Consider the following 22,510-nt stretch of genomic DNA (forward strand, 5'->3'; position numbering starts at 1 on the left):
GTGCACTGCAGATCTTTAAATTGTTAAGCAGACTTTGCACAAGAAGGACATCCCAGTCGAGAGAGAGTGTCTGAACGCAGCATCTCCAACGAGCAACAATAATGTTATCTTTAAAACGCAAGCACCGATCTCAGCAACACAAACATCATGAAGAGGAGGCAGCAGCCCACTGACGGATGGGCTTTGCACGCCTCCGAAGTCAAATATGGATTATGTCTTGTATTGAACTTCTACATTATTGATTATGAGTTATCAATTATAAATTACAGTTTCCAACACAACTAAGAGGTGTCTCGTGGATAGGTTGAACCATCCCGCACAATCAGAGTTAGTTTGGCTGCTTGTTCCACGTTGCCTGCTTTATAATTGATCTCAACAAATCAATTATTAATTCTGATGATCACCAGGAGATGTGGAAAAACTTGAAAAAACACGCCTTCATGAAGAGTCACAGTAACTCCTGCATCCCGGAGCAGAAACCAGAGAGCCATGGCCTCCTTTCATTACAGCAGGTACAGAATCTGTACTATTTATGACAGATAACTTGGTCATAGTTCTGTTTGTTGTTTGCTCATTTGTTTTTGTGAATTACCTTGATATTCTTTATTCAATCCCAAGCAAAGGCTGACAACCCTAGACCCAGGGGTGCCTCCACATCTGCTTCTGGGCCAGAGGCCCCATTACCCCAATGACTTATCCATTATTTAATGCCTCCTGCACGTATGGGCTGTGCTACAACATTGTCTTTATAAACCACCTTTGCTAAGACAAGGATCACAGCTGCCACCACACCAAAGAGCTGCTGATGAAGCAAACATGTGGTAATAAGAATGTAGATATTAATCTTTACATAACAAATACGATCAGTCTCAGCTTTTTATCATGGCATAAACCATTTTAAATTAGTATTCCTCAGCCTTCTACTATAATGATCATCTCATAGACATGAAAAAAATAAATAAGCAGGCTAAGAAAAAATTAATTAAATGATATTTAACATTTCATTCAATCTGCACTAAAACCAATGACCTTGTCACACTTGTTTGTCACAGATTAATTCTGTTTGAACTGTGAATCAAACTAGTCATTCTAACAAATGGCCTTTACTGTAATAGACTGCAAAGATGAACCAGTGCATAAGGAAGTAAATCAAACTATACTGAAGTTTGACGCCATGTCTACAACTCTGGGGGCGCAAATGGCCCCTCAAGCCTTGAACCAATGCATCCAGCAGAACCGCAGCAGCACCAGATCATCGTTCTCCAGGTAAGAAACCCCCAGATAAACGTTTTTAGAAGTGGAGCAGCTGAGGGTGAACTTTCATCAATAAGTGGTGCATGTCACTCCTTAGAAACCACAATTAGTGGGTTTGAATTTAAATTTACCAACGGGGTCATTTTAAATCTGTGTTACTGTTGTCATGTTCTGCTCGACCTCGGCTACAGTCCAGTGCTCTTAGCATAACTAGCACGTTTAATCTGCTGCTGATGCTGTTTATGTGGCCTGAGTGGAATAATATGTGGTTTTAGGGTTAATCAGCAACATCTGGAGGTGTGAAGTTGTTCTGGTTTCACTGTGGGATGATCGCTGCTCTCGTCGCTGACTGTATCCACTCTGTTCACACTTAAATTCCCCTGTGTGTGTGTGTGTGTGTGTGTGCGTGCGTGCGTGTGTGTGTGTGTGTGCGTGTATGCGTGTGTGTGTTCGTGTGTGATTTTTACTAGGTATAATACCTGTTTTGTCGTTGCTCAGTGGTCCTTGCACTAAATATACTTTAGCATGATGTCTAATTGTAGCTGCACACACCCAGTTTTCGGTCCTCCTTGAATGATTCATGGCCCACAATCAATCATAACAGTCACAACATGATGAAGGGCAGCTGGAAAAGGCTCACCTGAGTCCATAAAGCACTGTGCCATCTGGATGGAGACGGATCATCCTGTTTTTAACAGTAACACCGTGAACAAAGGACTTCTTGTCGTTTAGGAAGTAGGTGTCCGGGACCCACAGCTGATCTGCTACCCTGTTATCCAGAGTCAGGTTGTAGGCAATCTCTGAGTAGGACAGACGCTTGTCCCGCCAGGCTTGTTGGAAATACATTGTCAAGGTGTAGTCCTGCAGAGGAGAGATGGAGATGGACATCCACTTAGTGAAGCTAGCGCAAAAAACAATGAAGTAAAGATTCATACTGTGAATAAATAGTACTGATATGCAATAAAAGAAGATGTGTGGTCAGAACATCTTATCTTTGTCAAATTAGGGAAATTACACAGTACCAGATGATCTGCATGACAGCAGATCATCTGGTACTGTGACAGAAAGGCGGAAGCTGTTAGGAATTCAAATTCAAGTGGCTGCAAGTGATAATTTCTGGTACTCAATTTTGAGAACAAGACTAGAAATGTTCTGTACACCTCTGCATATATTTCATTTCTATAATCACGTTGAAGCTGGGAACCAGACCTTTTTGTCCAGGAAATGTGAAATCAGCATCAGCTGAGTTTTTTTTTTTAACTAAAGTGTGTTTTAGGGGTAGAAGTAAAACATGAAGAATAAAACGACACACTTGTTATTTTTCATGTATGGTTATCTAACAGCTTTTGAAGCATTTTTAGTTCCGCCCTATTCTTCATGTTGCAGTAATTAACAATTATTCACGTTTTGGAACCATCAAGTCCTGTTTGTGGGCCTGATGGATGTTTCCATTCAAATGGAGCATGTGGGCTGGTGGTGAAGGTCCCACCTATTAAAAAAAAAAAAAAAGCCCAGCCAGTTATTTTCCTCCAGCATCAGGACTGGACCACCATCAGACTCCCTATCTGTGCCATGACACACTGCAGAGTCAGAACTTTAGCCAAAAGGTCACCACGGCTTGCACTCGGGGCTCTGGTGGCTGGGATTGGAGGGTTAATATTCTACCATCCTAAGTGTTGAGAACGGAACCAGAGGGGACTTTTCCTGTCTGGCTGACTGACTGTCTCATGCTGAATTCTATTTCCACTTTAAAATATTAAGCCATATTCTCATTAATGAGAACAATACTCCATTTAACACAAGTACCCAGGACATTTACACAAGTGGGGGTTCATTTTTTTTTATTCTAATACTGTGCAAGAAACAACTAAACTCCTGAGATCTTGGAGAGAGTTTTCCAGATTTAGCCTCAGTGGAAAGCTGCATCTATATTGAACAGTTTGTCTTTACACATGCTTGGAGCTGTAGCAGTAAATTGTATCTCCACTCTCTGTCTCCTTTCTCTGCTTCTCACTCTTAAAAAAATACATACACCCACACAGCCATTGTAAAAAAAAAAAAAAAAAAACAGCACTGCAGTTGGATCTGCTCTGTTTCAGTGTATTGCAGTGCAAGTGATGAGTAGGAAAGCAAAATTTAAAAAATATAAGACCTTTCAGCGGCTATGAACATTACTTCACCCTGTTTCTTATAACCAAGCTATAACCAGCGTTTGAAACTAAAGTACTGCACCAAAAATTGGTATCTAAAAACAGACGAGCTCCTGCCATGATGATTTTTTTTTTTTCGGGAGTGAAAAGTCAAGCGATGATGGCTGCGTGCTTATCCTGTTTTACAACAGTTGAGCTGAACCCTCCTCTCACCCTTTGCTCCATCTCTGTCTCATTATCAGACTGTCGATCAGATGTCTCCATCACCTCTGGGATTATTAGCTGCTGCCGGCAAGTTTGTGAAGCCTGCTTCTCCCACGGCAGCGTCCCCTGAAACACATCTATCTATCTGTCTGTCCGTCTGTCTGTTAGTCTGTCTATGCATCCATCCATGCACACTTTAGGTGGATTGGTCAGTTCCAAATTGTCTGACCAGTGACCTCCTTTCTCCTCACAGTTGAAGGACAATCTGGGGAGCATCAGCCAAAGGATTGGTATGTGAACAATACATCAATTATTCTGCTCTGTTCTACACATTCATGTTTTCTCGGGGAGTACCTTTACTGATCCTTCGGTGTTTTGTTTCAGACTTTAGCAAAAAGATCCAGTGTGTGTGTGAGCTTCAGAGATAATTTAGCTTGTGAAAACACGACCGCACCACTTGATCAATACCAATACTAAACTGTTAAACATCCCTTTGATTTACAGTGATGGTATCACCTCACTACTGAGACACTAATGATATTATTTGCAGCTTCCTTAATGAACAACATAGCTGGCTGCATCCAAAATAAATGCTTTGCTCACTCACTATACTGACAGTAAATTTGATTTATTACTTATTTTCCCCAAGGAGCTTGAAAATAAATAAAACCTGTTCTTTGTTGACCCTTAACTCAGAAAATGAGAAAATAAACATGTGAAAAAAATCCTTCGACAAGGAAAAATGAAAGAGATAGCTAGAAAAATAACATGGAGGATCTCTCCTCCATGACAGACACATATTAGTTGGATGTCGTGTGCTGACTGAACCAAAACACTAAAATTAAATGTAAAATCTCTCACTATTTAATGACACGAAAGAGTTTTCTGGTAGTGAATATTAACATGAACATCTGATCTCACTCATCTGCAAGTTTTACTTGTATAAAATATGGAGCATTGCAATGTGGGAATATTAGCCCCAGGTTGGATACTGGGATTTGTAAAGTACAAGGACAAAGGAATGGACATAGAATAAAATTCCTTCTCAGGACATGAAATGAAATGGTTTAGAGTTAATAGAGAGCACTGTACAGTAAATAGGGAGTGGTTACAGACACAGCAGCACACACTCCGATTGGACACAGCAGGAACATTACAGGAGTTACGAATAACGTTAACAGAGCCTCTGTCTTTTTCTTCCAGTGTCCCAGTAAGCCACGATAGTGAGCCTGCATGCAAAATATCAGAAGCCTGAGACTGCAGCGAGTAAATTGAATTTGGCCAACATTAATGTTATTACTTAGACCCGCCGTTTTCCTGCTGTGGCATGACAAACTATGAAAAACAACACTTGAGATGTGTCCTTTATTGAGTTGCTGAGCTGCTTCCATTCTGGATGAGTCTGCAGTGTCGTGCTGTGTGCATGTGTGGAATCGTATAAAGATGCACAGAAAATGCCTGCACACTGTCTACTGGACGTAAAATGGCAGTGTGATTACGGCCTTAGAGACGATGTTGCTTCACTCCGCTTCCTCCTCACATGAGCCTGAAGAGGCACACAAAATAGAACAGGCCACCTTCCTAAATTTTTCACTCAGCACAAAGTTACTGTTTAAAGAAGTCCGCATCAGAGGCTGCTGTAATGGCTGGGAGTGAGTTGTGTATCATGACAGAGGACAGGGTTGTGTCTTTCTGATGCTGTGCAGACACCTGAAGCAGAAACTTCTATTTTCGTGAGGCACAAATGCTAATATGTGCAAAGATACAGCACGCAGTATGTCAACATCACAGTTTATCTCACAATTTACTAATCCAGTGAAGCTGGTGCTAAAAATGAAAGGATCATCAAAGCCTATGTTCTACCTTGATTTAACATTTATCTTGGTCAATGATATTTTTTCAATCATAAAAAAAAAAGGATGGATATAAGGATGGATGAGTTGCTATTTCAAATCTCTTCTTCAATATGTTAGAGAACAAACAGGGAGCAGGAGAAGATGATGTTGAATTCAGCAGCATCAGAGAGCTGCAGAAAAGTCAGAGGCAGACCATCCCATGCAGGAATGTCGGTCTCCAAAGCGACCTTCAGTCTCCTTGTCACAAGCACTCCCAGAAACCCTATTAATATCACAGAGTGAGCACCAGCGAGTGAGACATCTTGTGGAGAGCACCAATATTAAAAAAAAAAAGAATGACAGCAGTGAATGTATTAACAGGATGAGGATACAAACAAGGCTAGGCCAACTAAAAACACAAGGCTGGCTACACCGGACCAATCTCTCACTACTGATATGTTTCTAGATTTAAGAAACCTATTAAGAAGCTGACAGACTGACAAGAAGTACATTTGTGTTTCCCTGAGAAATCTGACAGACTACAGTTGTTACAAGACCTCTATTACACCCACATCAGCCGTCACAGGCGACAGGGGAGCGAGCTGCCAAAGCACCAACTTAACTGCTCTGTTTGTATATGAAGATGTGAACAAACACTGAAGTTAATACAATCATTTTTGCAATCTAATGAAAACGACTTGGCAGTTTGACTGATCCCTGAAGGTCTTCTGCTTTTGTTATCAGTGAAAACAACTGTCTACCAACACAACCCTGAATTTAACAGATTCTAATACTTTCTAATTTTCTGTGCCCGTGTGTGTGTGTGTGTGATCTTTATTCTCTATTTCTTATTTATTGCAACACGTCATCAATATGAGGTCTATCACTGAGCTGTAATGGTTCAGTAATGTCAGGTACACATGTGATCTGTCTGTTTCAAAATGACCTTCAAAGAATTATATAGTTACCACACAGATCCTTAGCATTAATGTCACAGCACTGTTGTTCCAAAAAAATACATCTATTTTTTGATATTCAAACATATCTATATAAAATATTACTCATTTTTGTGAGAAAAGGTTTTCATTGGTCGAAGACAAATTATTTCAAGGAAAAATCTCTTTGTATTTGCTGTCCTTTAGATCCCGCAATATGAAAGAAAAGTCGATGTCAACAAAACGTGAAGGAACAAAAACATTCCACCGCAGCAGCAGCTTCATAGGGCCAGGCAGACGTCCACCATATTGCTAACGCTTTCATCTGTGTCCTGTGTCCTGCTGCAGCAGAAGCACAGAAGAATCTGCTGATGCGAACAATGTCTGCTGTGAGCTGCTACGATGAGAAGACTTGACATTTGAGCAATAACAAGCTCGTCTGCAGACATTTCATCCTCTCGTCTGTTGGTTCCCATCTAAACACCGCGGTGCATTCACTGGTCAAGTTGAGTTCATTCATTTGTTGCGCCCTCCGTGTCCGGCTACGTTCAGGCTTCAGATGAACCACTGGGGTCAAGGGGCATTCAGAGGCTGTACACATCCTGAGGGAAGTGACAACATAGACGCCTTTATGACTCTTTCCAATGGGTCATTTTTCAGCTACTTAGCTTCAGTGGGGAAAGCGCCTGACAGAATCATTAAGGGACTCATCAGCACATTAAAGGCTTTTAATGGAGCTGCTAACTGACTCCCTGTTTTAAGACACGCAACTTTTCCTTCTCCATGCTGACCACTTCCAAAGAAGATCCAGATTTAAAGTGGGAGTAACTTTTGATATCAATAAAAAGCAAATGACAAATGAAACGGGAATGACTGATCAATTTCCGTGATATTATTTCAAAAAGCAAATTAATTAGTCTATAACTGAACCAATTACATTTATTAATCAAAAAAATACCACCAACTTTCTAAGGTTTAGAATTTGTTGAAGGCTTATTGTGTTGAAGGCTTATTTTTCCATGTTGACAGTAACTCTTTCTAACTTGCACACAAAAAAGGTTCCACAGTAGATGTGACGGTATTTATTTTTAAAGTTAATTTCTCTTCTGACATTTTATATTCAAATCAACTCAGCCTCCGATGACGCTGTAGGATTACAGGTTCTTGTGCTGTAATTTTGTTGCTGACCATTAATTTGTGACTGTGTGTGTCGACTCAGCATAACTAAAGATATTGTCCAGGAGAAGCTGCATTCTTATTTGAAGCTTTTTTGGTAAACTTGGCAGGGTGAGTGAAAACAGCACAACAAACTGCACCAGATTCTGAAATACAAAAACATTTGATATCTTGGTGAGCACTAAAATTTTACATATAAAACTAATATGTGTTCTAGACCGTTTAGTTGGACAGAGAACTGTGATGGGTATTTTTACTTATTTTCTAGTACTGAAGTTAAGGATATATACTTTCATGAAAAAAAACGCAATTATCTAAATGATCTGAAGTTGCGTCCCCATTGACGTTACTTAATTAACATTTATTTTTGTCATATCTGTATTTATCAAAAATGTTACACATGAGTAACCAAAAAAAAACTGATCCCTCCACAAACACAACCTTCACCATGATCGTAAACCTTGAAAAGTCCCTCAGAAAAAGACACTATTTGCTCTTCCTTGACTTCCTGAGATCCACCAAAAAGACTGCGTTGTCATGGCAACACTGAGTAAAAATAACACAAGCTTATTTTCCACAAGCTGAAAATAAAATGGAACAGAATGAGTTTGGACAAACAAGATCAAAATGGTTGCTGCCAATTCACAGACAAAAAAAGTTGTGGTGTGACATGACAGCCTGCGTGGCGTTCTCTGTGGTCATCGGCCCCCCCGCGGTGCGACGGCCGGATCCCCTCACTCATATAAAGAAACCAGCACTTGTCAGGATAATGATCGTAATAAAGGGAACACTCACGCCCCACTAATTCCTCCATCCCAGAAGCCACCACAGCTGGTTTGTTTAAATCTTTTAATTCACATCTAGCTAATTAGCATTCAGAGAACAGTATTATAGAACAGGCAGTGCTTCCTAACAAGCACCAACCTCAGGTATTTTACATGTAATTAACAAGCAGAGGAAGAACAGACAAGCAATGAAAATACTCATTTAGTTCCCTCCTCGCTGCAGCCTCAGAGTACATTATATTCTCAACATATGGATGCATGTGGAAGACATTGTTATGCCGTCCTGATGCATCGCTTAGACCATGGACTCGACTTTTATTGAATCAGCTGCACTTGCTGTGTGCTGAACACTTTTTAATGCACCGTAACCAGGTTTCGGTTCCTGGATCTGTGATTTCAGCAAAAACAAACAGCATTATGCAAATGCAATTTCAGCTACTAAGTGCGGGAGATAAGTGCTGGAGCGAGATGGCAGCACTGAACAGACAGAGATAAGGGGGGGGGGGTGTTGGGGGGGAGGGGGGTGTCTCTGCCATGATATCATATCTGTGCCATATTTTTACAAATCCCAGTGAGTCAGCAAAGCCCACCCGGCAAGGCGGTGTGGTGACACCCCAGACTTAGAAGACACTTTCAAAATCAAAATAGTCAAGACTGTTTCTGCCTGCTGACCGACCTTCACATTTCTACCGTCTGACAATATGGCTGATCTCTGATCCACTGTTGTGGATCGCACACAAACGTCCCAAAAGGAAAACGACTCTGCATTCGATTCACATGTGTGCATCAAGGAAAAACATGCACCTTAAATACAAACGCCACCTCACCAACCAATCACACCATCCAAGTCAGCACAATGGCTTCAATCTGCCCCAACCAACCCGCAGAGTTCATCCTCCACCAAAGGCAGTTTTTATCTTTAATTACGGAAGAGAGCAGATGTCTACAACTCCAAACCTGCTTATCGCCATGATGGCAGGGCCCGCTCACGAACACGGATTTCAACTCCAGAACATCAAATTCTTTCACTCCTGACAGCAAATAGCTCCATTTTCTCTCTCTCCTAAAGGCTAGGTGCAAAAGTCGGCCCTTGTTTGGAATGACGTGTCACCGGTGTGTGTGTGTGTGTGTGTATGTGTGTGTGTGTGTGTGTGTGTGTGTGTGTGTGTGTGTGTGTGTGTGTGTGTTTGGTCGGTTTGCTCATATTCTGTACAGAAGGTTAAATTTGCTAATTAAAATCTACCCTTTTTACAATTCCCCTTCTGATTACAACCCTGTGGGGTTGGAATTTTAACCAATGTACCAAACTAAGTAAAGGTTTCAGTACAACTTTCCTCTGCCTGAGAAACAGCTTCATTTCTATAACCGTTTTTCATCTTCAAGAGCACCTTCAGGTTCCCTGGACCTGCTACATATGAAAATGACTCTGCACTTGGTCTCTACATTCTCTTTTTAAACTGTAATTATTCATTTAAATCAATTTAAAGCCAAAATGACAAAGAAAATCACCATTGGAGCTTTTGAGATGCTTTGCAAAGATCATATTGTTATGGAAGTACATGGAAAATCAATGGTTTTACAATCTGAATCTACAAAACTGTAATTCACATCTCAAGTAACTGGTAAATTAATTGTGGCCTTGGATTAGAGAGTCATACAATTTGGTGCATGAAGAGCTTTGTTTTAATCCCTCAAACCTTCCATTAGCACCGTTGAACTTCACCCCTCTAACCCCAACCCACCATGTTCTTCTCCCTCGTCTCTCCATGGTGTTTCCACTCGTCTCTCTTCAGTCTGAAATGCAGCGTCCTCTGATGAGGAGCATCAAAGCTGCTGCACCGAGCACAGGTCACCAGCCTCATCCCCATGCTAACGCTGCACTGTGATTTTATTGATTTGTCCAAGATCAATCTCATCCTCTACTGTACCTCAATGAAGCAGGAAGGACAAGGAGATTCCAAACCTGTTATGTAAGTTGCCAGAAGGGTTTTTCACAAGAAAACAATAACATGTAGAACACGAGTCCATCAAGGTCTCTGATGTTTCCAGTTTTTCTTTAAAACTCTCGGCTAAATTTGTCTGTGGTGTCACGGGGACGCCTGTGCAGATCAGTCAGAGAGAGCTTTTCTGAGAAAGGAACGAGATGAACACTCTCTCATAGCCACAGGGTGTTGCATGACGTCAGTCGCCATTCACTGTTTATGCACAGTTTTGTGTTTTGTCACACACACAGATATAGAGATGTATGAAGCAGTGTTTTTTCCAGATGAATGCTTGTATGGATGCCTAGTCCTTAAGTAAGATAACCCTTTGGAGCAAGGCAGAGGTGGATTACATGGCTGTTGAGCCCAGAGTTACAAACTAGATATCCATTCAAAGTGGTTGGAGGGAAGGATGGAGGAGGGAGAGAAAGAAAAAGAAAATAGATGAGAGTGAAAGAAAGAGAGGGTTTCTAGTTCAAATCAGCCCAGACCCACCAAAATAAATGATTTCCATCAAATGAAAAGCTCTGACCAGTAAGTGTTCATCCGTATCCAAAGCAAATTCACACACTCTTGTTATGTTAACAGTCATTACAGTTAAAAAAAAATAATTAAAAAATGTATCTGGTTTACAAATTAAAACCTTGACTGTCGACATTAATAGAAAAGATCACATCCAAAACGCATCTGTTAGAAACAGAGAAGTCATCTTTTTCATTTTCTACAAGCAAATGTCTTTTTTATGCTTTTACATAACATCTCTCTGTTCTTTTGCTCCATGGAGAGACTACCTGTAAAGCGATCTTTTCTCACATCCAGGATTAACAGCAAAGAATGGTTTTAAAGAATGGTTTTAATGGGTTTTCTCCTGTCACATTCCACCTGAGAGGCGGGCCTGACTCGGTACAGTAGGTCCACACTGAAGTAGTTAACATTTGCGTCAGTTTCTGGTGGGTCTGTGTCACACGGACCAATGGGTGGTGCTCTTGCATAGACTGCTCAACTTTTCCCTCATCCTCTCCCAAGTCGCGCATCATGTTCATTTTGTTTTAAATGCTATATATGTGACCGGACACGTATTTTTTTAATGCACTGCTTACGTCATCTGTCAAGTATATGCAAAAAAAATCGTAAACGCACATGATGCTGACGGTGTGATTGGTTAACGAATTAAAAGTCCAAAACCCAAATACACCCAAGACGATGGCGTTAGATGGATTTTTTTTTTTTTTTTTTTGCCTTGGTAACAGTGTAAAGAGGGAAAGGAGAGCGTGCGTGTCAACAACACACACACACACACACACACACACACACACACACACACCGTGCGCGCAGCCGGGGCTGTGCGTCCGAGTGCGCCAGTGAGTGTGTGTTTTGAATTCAAATGCAGCAACACACCAGAAGCTGCAGATGCGGAGACTGAGAGGAGGATGGCGATGATGTGTTTGGGGGAAAAGGAAAGCCTTCGCGTTTTTCTACCCGAGTAAAATGTATTCACAGGATTTTTTTTTTTGCTTGTTCTTCTTTTTTTCTTTCTTTTTTTTTTAGATGTGGATGGCATTATCCCGGCTCTCTGGCACACAATCACACACAACCGATCGTGATAAAATTGCCCACTTCAGGGGTAGTCCAGACGTGCCAGGAACAACTGGCAACTTTAAGCGGGGTAATAATCATTAAGATGCACCTACCATATTGACTTCAGAGACCATGTCTATGCTGGCTATGTCTATATTCATCCCCACAGCTACCGGTGCACCTGTGAAGGAAAGGAGGCATCAATACAACATCCGTGGAAAATCCTCTCTTCATGTAAATGAAATAAATTCGTGACGCGCGTCCAGGTTCCTCTCTGCTAACCTCCACCTACAGGAGACTTGAGCATCACCAGCCCCATCTAAAATAATAGGAATAATAAGAATAACTATAATATTGATAAAATAATCATATTTTAGCTCACAGATCAAATGGAATGACATGTTTTCAGTGAAACAACCAAACATTGACGCGCAGGATCGATCACGTTAAACGTCTGTCTTATCTCCCAATCGAATAAAACAGGCACATCATTTCTGATATTCCTATCCAGAAAGGACGAATTAACTAACTGTGAATGGATGATTATGCACATTAAAGCAGATGATTTTGCGATTCATTAAACATGTATTGCACGTCAGGAGGGCGTGAAAACATGACATTCCGTTTCCAATGTTCCCGTTACCTCCGAAATCTGGCCTCAACCGAATGTCGTATCCATCCATCAGTCTGTCCACTGTTTCTTTTACCAGAGGCATATTGCTTGGATCTTTGATATCCTTGACGCTGGGGGGGGGGGAGAAACAAGGTGGTGTAATGCAGAAGAGCTTATTAATATCACACGCCAGGCACACGTTAAACACAGGCTTCTTGACATGCAAGACGGAGGACGGGAGATGGAGACGGGATTCTTTGAGCCCAGACAAATGTCACAAGCAGGGAAAAAGTCAAAACCCCAAAGTGGTTTTTCCTGATCCTCCCCATCGCAACAGTTTTTGAGGTGGTTTCCCGACGCGAGTGAGGAGAGCGCACATCCAACTTACTCCAGACAGCGCAGAGGAGCCAATGATCGGCGCATGCGCGCATCCAGCACAAGATCAAAGAGTGGAGACTGATGATGGTGGGTGAGCAGTTTCCATTGCAGAGAAAAATATTAAAGGGACAAGTGATTGCCCTTAACGAAGAAACACACGTTTGTGCCAGGAGTGAATTTGAACAACAACACTTTTATGTCTCCTTTATTCTCTGGTGTGTTACATTACAAATAAGTTTGTCTAGATAATGACAAGGTCAAACGAAGAGATGCAACTGCAGTGTTGAGGTGACCCAAATGTCAAGTTAAGAACAGGTTTATTCCTTTGGATTTTATGTTACAGGGTGGTCGACAAAGACACTAAAGATACTCCATCACAGACACTTTAACACAGTCACCTACGGCCAACAGTCAGTCACCAATCACACAGCTAAAGAAAATGAATGTCATCAGCATGCTGGGGTATAAAATGCTGTTATTTGCTGTGTTTTTCAGTGCATGTGGAAATGCACAGGCAGCAGAAGAGCGCCAGAGCTGAAAGGTTGGATGGAAAACAATCCCACTGCTCCTTTGCTCAGGTTGGAGTACATTTTTGAAGCTGCGGGGAGAAATGTGAGCCCCCTCTAAATTGCGTTTGATCTTGTTGTAGTGGGAGCTGTGCTTCTGTAGAGGGCAGGCTTCTGAAAGCATTGGTTCACTGTTGCATCAGCACAAGTTACAGCCATCATAGATTATATCATCCACTTCTTTTTGATGTGTTTCCTCTGTGTGTGTGTGTGTGTGTGTGTGTGTGTGTGTGTGTGTGTGTGTGTGTGTGTGTGTGTGTGTGTGTGTGTGTGTGTGTGTGTGCGTGCGTGCGTGCGTGCGTGTGTGTCATGTATTTGTATGTCTTGGTCCAGGGGCCCCTTGAAGTTGAGACTGAGGCCCTGTGAAGAACAGTGGTCACAGCTTGTGGGATGAGTAGATGGAGGTAAATGATTTTCTGATTCATATCTTCTGTGTGTACAGTGACGGGGGGGGTCCTGAATGCTGAGGGTCTCTCTGGTTGGACGTGTCCTTTTCCAGGTCCTTTAGATTTCAAGCTCTGTGTCCCTGAGAATAACACAGCAGAGCACAACATGTGAGTGTGTTACCCAGAAAGCCCTTCTCCTCATCACACACTCAGAAGCTATCTGTGTACACTATGCCTCCTGTACTCTTAGTGCCTTCAAAAGTATCAGGCAATGAGAAGAAAATATGTGAAGGGAATAGATGTGATGCAGCTGTTCTCATGCTCTCCATCTTGTCTCTCTCATTATTCTGCAGAACGTTATAAACAAAACAACCGTAAAAATTCTCTGACAGGAACATGAGAAGCATGATGAGCAGATTTGCACTCCCCATCGTTACATAACACATATCTCTCTCTCTCCCTTCCATCCCTCGCTGCTTTTTGCTCTGTATTGCTCTGGTTCTTTCTTAAGCGGCAGCTTTGTGTTCTATAAGTGGCTATGTTACAGAGTGGATCTGCTCCCTTTCTTGTTCTTAATGAACAAAGTAAAGAAAAGTATTTAATGACAACCACAGCTGGATTTTTTTATCAGGTAAACTTGAAGAAAACTCGAAGAAAATCTGATGTATATTTTTCTTCTCAAAATAACTGAGTGCCCAACCCTTTGCCAGTTTGTAAATCTGTGATGAAGATTAAAAAAAAAACCACGGCGCTGCTGTCAGCGCTGCAGTAACGCCACCAAACATCGTTCTCATCTTTTTCTTTGTTCGCCTACAACTCCCAGCATTAGAAATTATTGATGTCTTTATTGTCAAGATAAAAGTCTTTGACAAAAACGTGGGTAGTTATTGTTCAACTGGAGATATGATAATTAGTTATGTGGCTTTTTCACATACAAAGCTCTGTGGATAAATATCATTTGTTCATTGTGTGACTTTTTTATGTAAAAAATGATTGATGTCTTCCAAGTGTGTTTCCAATTGTGGATGTCTTTCCTTGTCATGCATTACTGAAAAGGTTAAAAGAAACTCCAGGCGGAAACCTAACTAAAGATGTAAACATGGGTTCACCACAAGCAGCTTGTATTCTGGTGTTGTTGGGTGTAGAGATGGTTTCTTTGGGGCTTTCCCCAGGGGATAAAAAGAAAACTCTTCAGTTTTAAATTTTGTTTCTGAACAATACTAGACAATATTTTCCCCTTATTTCCAACATTAAACCAGTACACGAGGTTACTGGTGGATATTCTGTGTTACAGACTCACAGAAAGAGGTAATGTCCATTACTCTCAACGGAAAATTAATGCATAAAAATTAAGACAGACATTCCTGTTTCATCAAGTTTAACCAAAAATTTCACAAAAATAGATAAATAAATGGATGGATGGATGGATGGATGGACGTACGGACGGACAATTGGATGGACTAAATGTGGTTGGTGTACCTGGCACTCTCCATGGTGTCCTTGACCAGATAGATGTACCAGTAAACCAGGTTGAACAGGGCGAACACCAGGGGGAAGAGGATGCGGGCGTACTTGTCGATGGGGCTGGTACCAGCCAGCTGTGGGATCTGAGGAAAAGCCGAGCCCTGCTGGAGGAAAATGGGCAGCGGTGGAGCCTCTCCTGGTTCACTGCGACACACTGAGTGATTCCTCCTCTTAAGGCCTTCCTGAGGGCTGCTGTCCAACTGGAAGGTGGGGGCAGTTTGTTTGGAGAAAAAGGAGGAAGAGGTGAGATGGATTTTGTGGGTCTGCACAGGGAGAAAAAGGGCTAGTGTAAAAAAGGACATTTCAAACCAGCAAGTTTTACATACTGTGATTTGAATACGCTGGGGTGTACAGTATATACGCCTGGAAGCAATGTTCATTCCCACAGGAGTGTTCTCTCAATGGCCTGCTAAGCTAAGAGTGGAGCAGGTAGTTTTCTGGGTGCCCATTGGACGGGTGTGACATACTGCAGGGAGAACTCCTCAGGTTCTTCAATGTTTTTTCACAGTGAAGCTATTTTTACAGCATCTAAACATGAGCTGTACACGTGAACACATCCCAGGAGGATGCTATGGTGGCTTACTGTATTAGCATAAAGCATATTGCTACAGATGAGAGCATTACAAAAGCACATATAACTATTTAATGTGTGGTGTACCCAGAATGCGGGAAATGCAAGGGGCAGGGTGACTACTTGGAAATGCATAGAAAAAAAGGCTCCTATCTGGGTCATGATTACTTTTTTCTCTGAGTCACTGCTTCCTGTTCGACATCAACATTATCACAGCAAACTTTTGTTTTCTGTGAGGGGACTGTACATTAACTCTTCATTATTGGATACGAGCATGCATTTGAAGTGGCACATGATACCAGTTACACCCTTTATTCAACAGAGAGCATGAGTGAAACCTATGGAGTATGGAGTAGTCACGTCTCATGGTGGGAAATTTGGCAGATATCCTGGTGTTAACACCCATTTAACACCAGGATAATACATTATTGTCTATTATTATTGACTTATTAATTTGTCTTGGGAATCAGATTGTTAAAAAATGTAAAAACAGTAAGAGACCTGTTTATAACTTAAAAACATTTTATTTTGTATATATAGTTTTGATATGCTGTCACATGATATAATATAATATAATATAATATAATATAATATAATATAATATAATATAATATAATATAATATAATATAATATAATATAATATAATATAATATAATATAAATGTTTCTAGAACCAGCAGCCAGATAGCTCAACTTTATTAAAGCAGATTTTGGCTTTATTAAAATTATCTTCACTTCAATTAGGCTTAAAATGAACTGTAAACTTATGGAAACATATAGCTAAACTAAACTTATCTAATCTACTGCACAGTTGATGTCTGACCCTGGACTGATCTCCAGTGAAAACCTGTGGGACTAGCTGATTGATTAAAGGCACAAACATGAACACACTCTCCAGGTCCAGCAGCAATTTTACATTTTTATGAACTGAAAAAGTAGAATAATAAATTATTTTGCAACCAAAAAGGTATGTTAGCTGACAGTATCATAGCTCAAGGAGGGGACTGATTGTCTGTTGCACTCCAGTAAAATGACCAGCATGTTTTAATAATGATGGTGAAAGCTCAGCTAGAATTTACCCTTCCTTGTTGACCTACAGCCTGCTGCTCACCGACACTGTGTCGCCATCCTCACTGCTCGTAGCCAACACCTCAAGCTTGTCTTGTCTGGCTTTTTGCTGTTTCAGACGGTTGGCCTGGATGGTAGCGAAGTAGTTTACGGCTGCAAACTCGACAAGAGCCGAAGCCACAAAGGCAAAACACACAGCAATGAACCAATCCATGGCAGTGGCATAGGATACTTTTGGAAGCGACTGACGGGCACTGATGCTCAAGGTGGTCATGGTCAGCACTGTGGTGATACCTGGACGAACAAAAGCATTTATGAAACAAACAGTGGTGCTGTATATTATGATATCCTGTATCGTTTTTTGCCGAATGCATGTCGGAAAACAGTCGTACCAGCGACTGTACGTGCAGGAACAGACTCTTTGTTGATCCAGAAAGACACTTGAGATAACACAACAATCATGATAAGAGGGATGTAAGTCTGTATAAGGTAGTAGCCCAGCTTCCTCTGGAGGTGGAAATGGACCACCTGCACAGAGTAGTGACCTGCAAGATAAACAGGACATGAGAACAGACCAACCCAGAGGGAGGGAGTGGGGAAGCACAGACAGGATGCCCTTGAATGCCCTTGAAATTGAATAGCAGCTGTCAGAAATATACAGATATAGCGCTGCTGTTATGATGGAGAAAGTCTGCACATTGAAAGACAGCATGGGAGAGACAAGACGAAGGAGAAAGAGAGGAGGGACAAAAGGGAGGAGGGTGTATAGCAGGCATTTGTAAAAAGGAAGGAGCGACTGAGGTGGGGGTGGGAAGAGAACATGCAGTGTCACTATGTGTAACGCTGTCCAGCCCAGTCTGCACGCATGCATGCTGACATTCACAGACTAGACACATGCTGCATCACACGCACACACACACACGCACACACACACACACACACACACACACACACACACACACACACACACACACACACACACACACACACATAGTCACTGGGCTTTAATGCAGTAGCTCTTTTTTTAAGGCCTCATATGCACAGACTTACAGTAGCAGGTTACACAAGGAAGCCTTTCCCTTTTTATCGACTCTCCTGTGGGGGGAGCAGTGGACGCTTGTGCAGAGTTTGCAGGAACTCATTTGACCTCTTTCTACTTCGGCGTGCAGGTTTGTCTACAACACAGTTACAAGAATTGCGGTTCTACCTGTGTTTGTTTTGAATATCTCACTGGACAGTGTCTGTCCCACCAGGTCATACTGCAGGAGACTAATGGACTCTTTGGGACAGTCAACTGACGCTATTGGACCCTTCCTCCATGTGAACATGATTTCACTGCTTGTATAGGCATCTAAAAAATGCAAAGGCAATTAGGAAAAACATGAAAATTCCAATATAACAAATTGTATGAATCTGGCCATAATTAATAATTTTGCTTATGTACACATCTCTCTTACTTACAGCTTCCGAACCTGAGGGGACAGGCATGGCCATCCATCGGGAAGTCTATTAGATTCATTGGACACTCTGCACTGATTGTCAGTCTGGCATCAAGAAAACAAAGAAGCATGTCTGAGTTTCCTTTTCCTTTGAGACATCCACATCAGATTCCATCAATCATAGCTGTGTAATGTAAGGTCACCTCATGGTATATAAGACAGTCCCATTCTGCATGATGCGAAAGAGTTTATTTGGTGTAGTCATGTTATGAGAAATAGACTTCTTTGAGTTTCTGAAGAAAGTGTCTGGTGTCCAGATCTTGTCCACCATGCGGTTGTTCAGTCGCAGGATTTCAGTGGGACCTTCAAATTTTAGCCGTTCATCAACCCACATCTGACGGAAGAACATGTCCATGGTGTACTCCTGTTGCATGAACATAATAAAAAAAAGTGGGCGTAAAACTTTTTCTGAAACAATCTCAGCAAAAATTTGTACTTAGATCTTTTTCAACTCTAAACATGAGGCCTCTGTCATTCATCAGCATGCCTAATATGAAAGAGCCATTTAATTGCCAGTGTAATATGAGGAGCAATGACAAGGCAATGATGGATGCCACTCATCCCCACATAATCATTAATCAATCCATTCATCCATTCTCCCTGTCTGACATGTTGTCATATTGATTTAGAGGCCATGAATAAAGGCGTTAGAAAGCTGGTCAAACATATTAAAGCTTATTAGATGGTCCCATGGCAGGCGGCCCATAAGGCAGGCATTCAGCACACAGACATGTCCTCACAGCAGTATTATCATACCATCTCAACATCTGAAACAGGTCCGAAGCTGGTGACAAAGAAGTCTGTCTTCACCTCTGTGACACCACCTGCAATAGCATTTTGCAAATGTAGACTTCACAGAGTTAAATGTGATGTAGGTGAGTCATTGAAAAGGAGGCTTTAGGAATTGAAGTCACAAATACCTCCAGATCCAGGGCGCAATCGGTTGTCATAGCCATCCAAAAGCCGATCCAAAATTCGAGTGATGTTATCTGAGTTAATTTTTTCATTTCCACCTGCATTACCAAGACTGCAGAGAAACACAAGATTAAAGTCCAATGGTCTTGGTACTCCATCCCATCTTCAAGCACAGAATGAAGACCTACCTTATCCAGCCAAGAAATGTCACTAAAACTAATGTCTGTACAACCATACTGGGCAGCATTCAGAAAATTTGCAGTCAACCCACCGAAAAACTCATACAAAAACGGTGTGTGAGGAGAGATAGAATTTGTGTGGATAAAGTGACAGGTGGGTATACGTAAGGATGCAAGAACCATGAGGGCAGGAGCAGTAATCTAATTAACAGATTAGTAAATCCACTCCATTTTTAGCCAAACAGGAGATTCTGTTAGTTTGTTTTCAAGCCAAAGCAATCACTGAAGCAAACCCTAAAAAAAACTAAACACAGTTCATCAGTTTACAACACAGCAATAAATTCATTACTGTCAAAAGAATGACTGCGTGATATCAAATATTTTTTGTTGTAGGTCACATCATCGGACAGCAGGTGTCGCTACAGTCACAAGAGGTTCACATCCGGAACTGAAATCCAACGAGAAGAAGAACTGACCAAAACAATATGGCGATGAGCAACTTCACAACAAAATGAAAGTTAACTGGATGTTTCTGAAACTCTTACATAACAGTTGATCGATGAAGTCCAGACTAAAAAGATAACTCGCGTTTCTGCGTGTTAGCATCTCTTCGCTATTAGAAGAGTGATAGTTAGCTTAACCTGTGAACCGGTGAGAAGCGTCAGCATGTCGGTGCACTTCGAGGAGAGGAGCGGGGTGGTTCCCTGCAGGACTCCGTGGGGCTCCTGGTACCAGACGATGGAGGAGGTGTTCGTCGAAGTCAACGTGCCTCACGGGACGTCTGCTAAAGACGTCAAGTGCCATTTAGGATCGAAGGACATAGCGCTGCACGTCAAAGGGGAGGAAATAATTAAGGTGATTTTGGAGGTTTCTCGTTTCACTATCACAGCACTTCACCTCTTTGAGGAAGAAGTGGGGGCCACAGAGGTTGGGGTATGACAGGGATGGGTAAAGACCATCAAGTGTCTGAAAGATAACTTCTACTCAGAAAAACAGTCGATGATTTGTCATGATAGAAAATCATGTTTAAAACAATTCATTTGGTGGTTTGATTAAATTTGCTTGAAGTACATCCAGTAAATGTATAATGTCCTGCTCCCTTGGTGCTGGGATACCACGTTTGATGATTTCATCATGGTGATAGAACGTTTAATGTGTGCATACTGGACAAACTTACCAAAATCTTCTTTCCAAAACTTAATAGAATTACCCTATCCACAAAACTATTCACAAAGCTATGGGCACTGGAGTTTCTGGGTGCATTTGAGTTTTAGCTGTTCCATAGTTTTCAGCAGGAAAGCTTTGATAAGTACAAGATATTCATCTCGGCTTTCTCAATCTCCTCACTTTAAAATAGAATAAAAAAATAATTTTAAAAAATGAAGTTAGACCTCTTGCACCTCTTGATGCTTTTGACTGCAATATGAATTCATATCAACATGTTTTTCACATCCTGTCAGGGAAAACTGTTTGACACAACCGTGTCTGATGAGGCCACGTGGACATTAGGTAGGTTGCATATGTCAAAATAATTTAAATTTCTATATTCAAAGCCACCCTTAACTCACCTCCATTTAACTGTTTTGCTGATTCAGAGGACAAGTGTCTAATTCAGATCGTGCTGATGAAGACAAACAGGGAGGCGGGGAACTGTTGGTCTTCCCTGCTGGAGGGGGAGTACTGTGCAAACGCCTGGGTCCAGGACCAGATGCAGAAGAAGCTGACACTGGAGAGGTTCCAGCGGGAGGTGAGTTGGTGTCATCTGAAGGGGTGTAGTGTGTTCAAGCACCTGTCTTCCTCTACACACATTACCTTTCTGAAAATGACTTTAACAGATTTTAACAGAATTTGGAATGTTGAGGAGAGCAAAGCAAATTTTGGTCCATTTACACTTAACCAAAGCTCCTTAAATTACTTCTCAAAATGAGGAAAACGTCACAGACTTGATCAGGTTTATTTTGTGTGTGTGTGTGTGTGTGTGTGTGTGTGTGTGTGTGTGTGTGTGTGTGTGTGTGTGTGTGTGTGTGTGTGTGTGTGTGTGTGTGTGTGTGAGAATTTAAATCACTACTCTCCATTTAAGTGACAACACTGCTGATGAAAATCAACATCTACTTTTTCTCTGGTAGAATCCTGGATTTGACTTCAGCGGTGCAGAGATTTCTGGGAATTATGCTCAGGGTGGTCCAGACTTCTCCAGTCTACAAAAGTGACTGATGCCATGGTGTCAGAGACCTGCTACATGCTGGAGATGCCTGCAGCCTGATAACTACTGAGGCCATCCATAACATCCAGAGAGAGTTCAGCCGATCTCCTGTGATGAAGAGTTATACAGATGTTGTCTTTAGAAGAATTAAAATACTGGGTGATTTTATTGGTCGAGCTTTTCATAGAGTTTGCATAGCAGGTCACTGTTCAACTGTTCTGTGAAACATGCTTAGAGAAGTAAGGTTGAAGTCTAACACTATGTGAATGAACCTTAAAAAGCAGTTCCATAAATACTGATTCAGTCTTTTTCAGTTTGGCAAGAGAAGATTGTGCACGCCGTCAAGCAGCTTCAGAGATGTGATCCAACATCGATCTCATTTATCCACCATGGCAAACAGCAGTGGTTGAGCCATGATTCAAAAATAAACAAAACTTGAGTCAGTCCCTGTCAAGTTTTCATGATCACTGGAATACAACTTGTTTACAACGTATTTCCCATGAATTATATACAGTAAATACAATTGTAATTTGTATGAAACTGTTGAATCTCTTGTTGATCTGACACAAGCAAAGTGAAAATGAGTCAGAGTCCAGGATAATCTCGGTTCTTAAACTCTTCATGGCCCTGGAGTACGGATGTCATTGATCAGAGCTCATATGCTTAACTGGAAGTCATCACAGAACAGTTGATCAAAAATTTTTTAATG

At 41.4% G+C, this 22,510-nt stretch overlaps 3 protein-coding genes across 3 annotated transcripts in view; 1 reads left to right on the forward strand and 2 right to left on the reverse strand.

Annotated features, from left to right (window-relative positions):
- The window catches only part of gabrb2a (gamma-aminobutyric acid type A receptor subunit beta2a), a 35,710-nt gene extending 15,974 nt beyond the window's left edge, over nucleotides 1-19,736 (reverse strand). The window contains exons 1-10 of the mRNA XM_068325741.1: nucleotides 19,608-19,736; nucleotides 19,425-19,531; nucleotides 19,261-19,328; nucleotides 18,648-18,868; nucleotides 18,467-18,549; nucleotides 18,213-18,356; nucleotides 17,447-17,550; nucleotides 12,543-12,636; nucleotides 12,013-12,080; nucleotides 1,895-2,115 (exon numbers count right to left, since the gene is read on the reverse strand). Coding sequence (XP_068181842.1) covers nucleotides 1,895-2,115; nucleotides 12,013-12,080; nucleotides 12,543-12,636; nucleotides 17,447-17,550; nucleotides 18,213-18,356; nucleotides 18,467-18,549; nucleotides 18,648-18,868; nucleotides 19,261-19,328; nucleotides 19,425-19,531; nucleotides 19,608-19,666 — 1,169 coding nt within the window. The 5' untranslated portion in view covers nucleotides 19,667-19,736. The remainder of the gene's footprint in view (nucleotides 1-1,894; nucleotides 2,116-12,012; nucleotides 12,081-12,542; nucleotides 12,637-17,446; nucleotides 17,551-18,212; nucleotides 18,357-18,466; nucleotides 18,550-18,647; nucleotides 18,869-19,260; nucleotides 19,329-19,424; nucleotides 19,532-19,607) is intronic.
- Nucleotides 13,771-15,851, reverse strand: gabra6a (gamma-aminobutyric acid type A receptor subunit alpha6a). Its single transcript, XM_068325740.1, has 2 exons — nucleotides 15,322-15,851; nucleotides 13,771-13,982 (listed from the first exon to the last, which is right to left on the reverse strand). Exons 1-2 carry the CDS (start codon nucleotides 15,744-15,746, stop codon nucleotides 13,961-13,963), a joined length of 447 nt encoding a protein of 148 aa, XP_068181841.1. The 5' UTR covers nucleotides 15,747-15,851; the 3' UTR covers nucleotides 13,771-13,960.
- A 317-nt stretch (nucleotides 19,737-20,053) lies between the features above and the next one.
- On the forward strand, nucleotides 20,054-22,425 carry nudcd2 (NudC domain containing 2). Its single transcript, XM_068325784.1, has 4 exons — nucleotides 20,054-20,453; nucleotides 21,059-21,107; nucleotides 21,194-21,345; nucleotides 21,725-22,425. Exons 1-4 carry the CDS (start codon nucleotides 20,265-20,267, stop codon nucleotides 21,806-21,808), a joined length of 474 nt encoding a protein of 157 aa, XP_068181885.1. The 5' UTR covers nucleotides 20,054-20,264; the 3' UTR covers nucleotides 21,809-22,425.
- Nucleotides 22,426-22,510: the final 85 nt, after the last annotated feature.

The sequence above is a fragment of the Antennarius striatus genome, chromosome 10 (genome assembly GCF_040054535.1).
Source record: "Antennarius striatus isolate MH-2024 chromosome 10, ASM4005453v1, whole genome shotgun sequence".
Classification (NCBI taxonomy): domain Eukaryota; kingdom Metazoa; phylum Chordata; class Actinopteri; order Lophiiformes; family Antennariidae; genus Antennarius; species Antennarius striatus.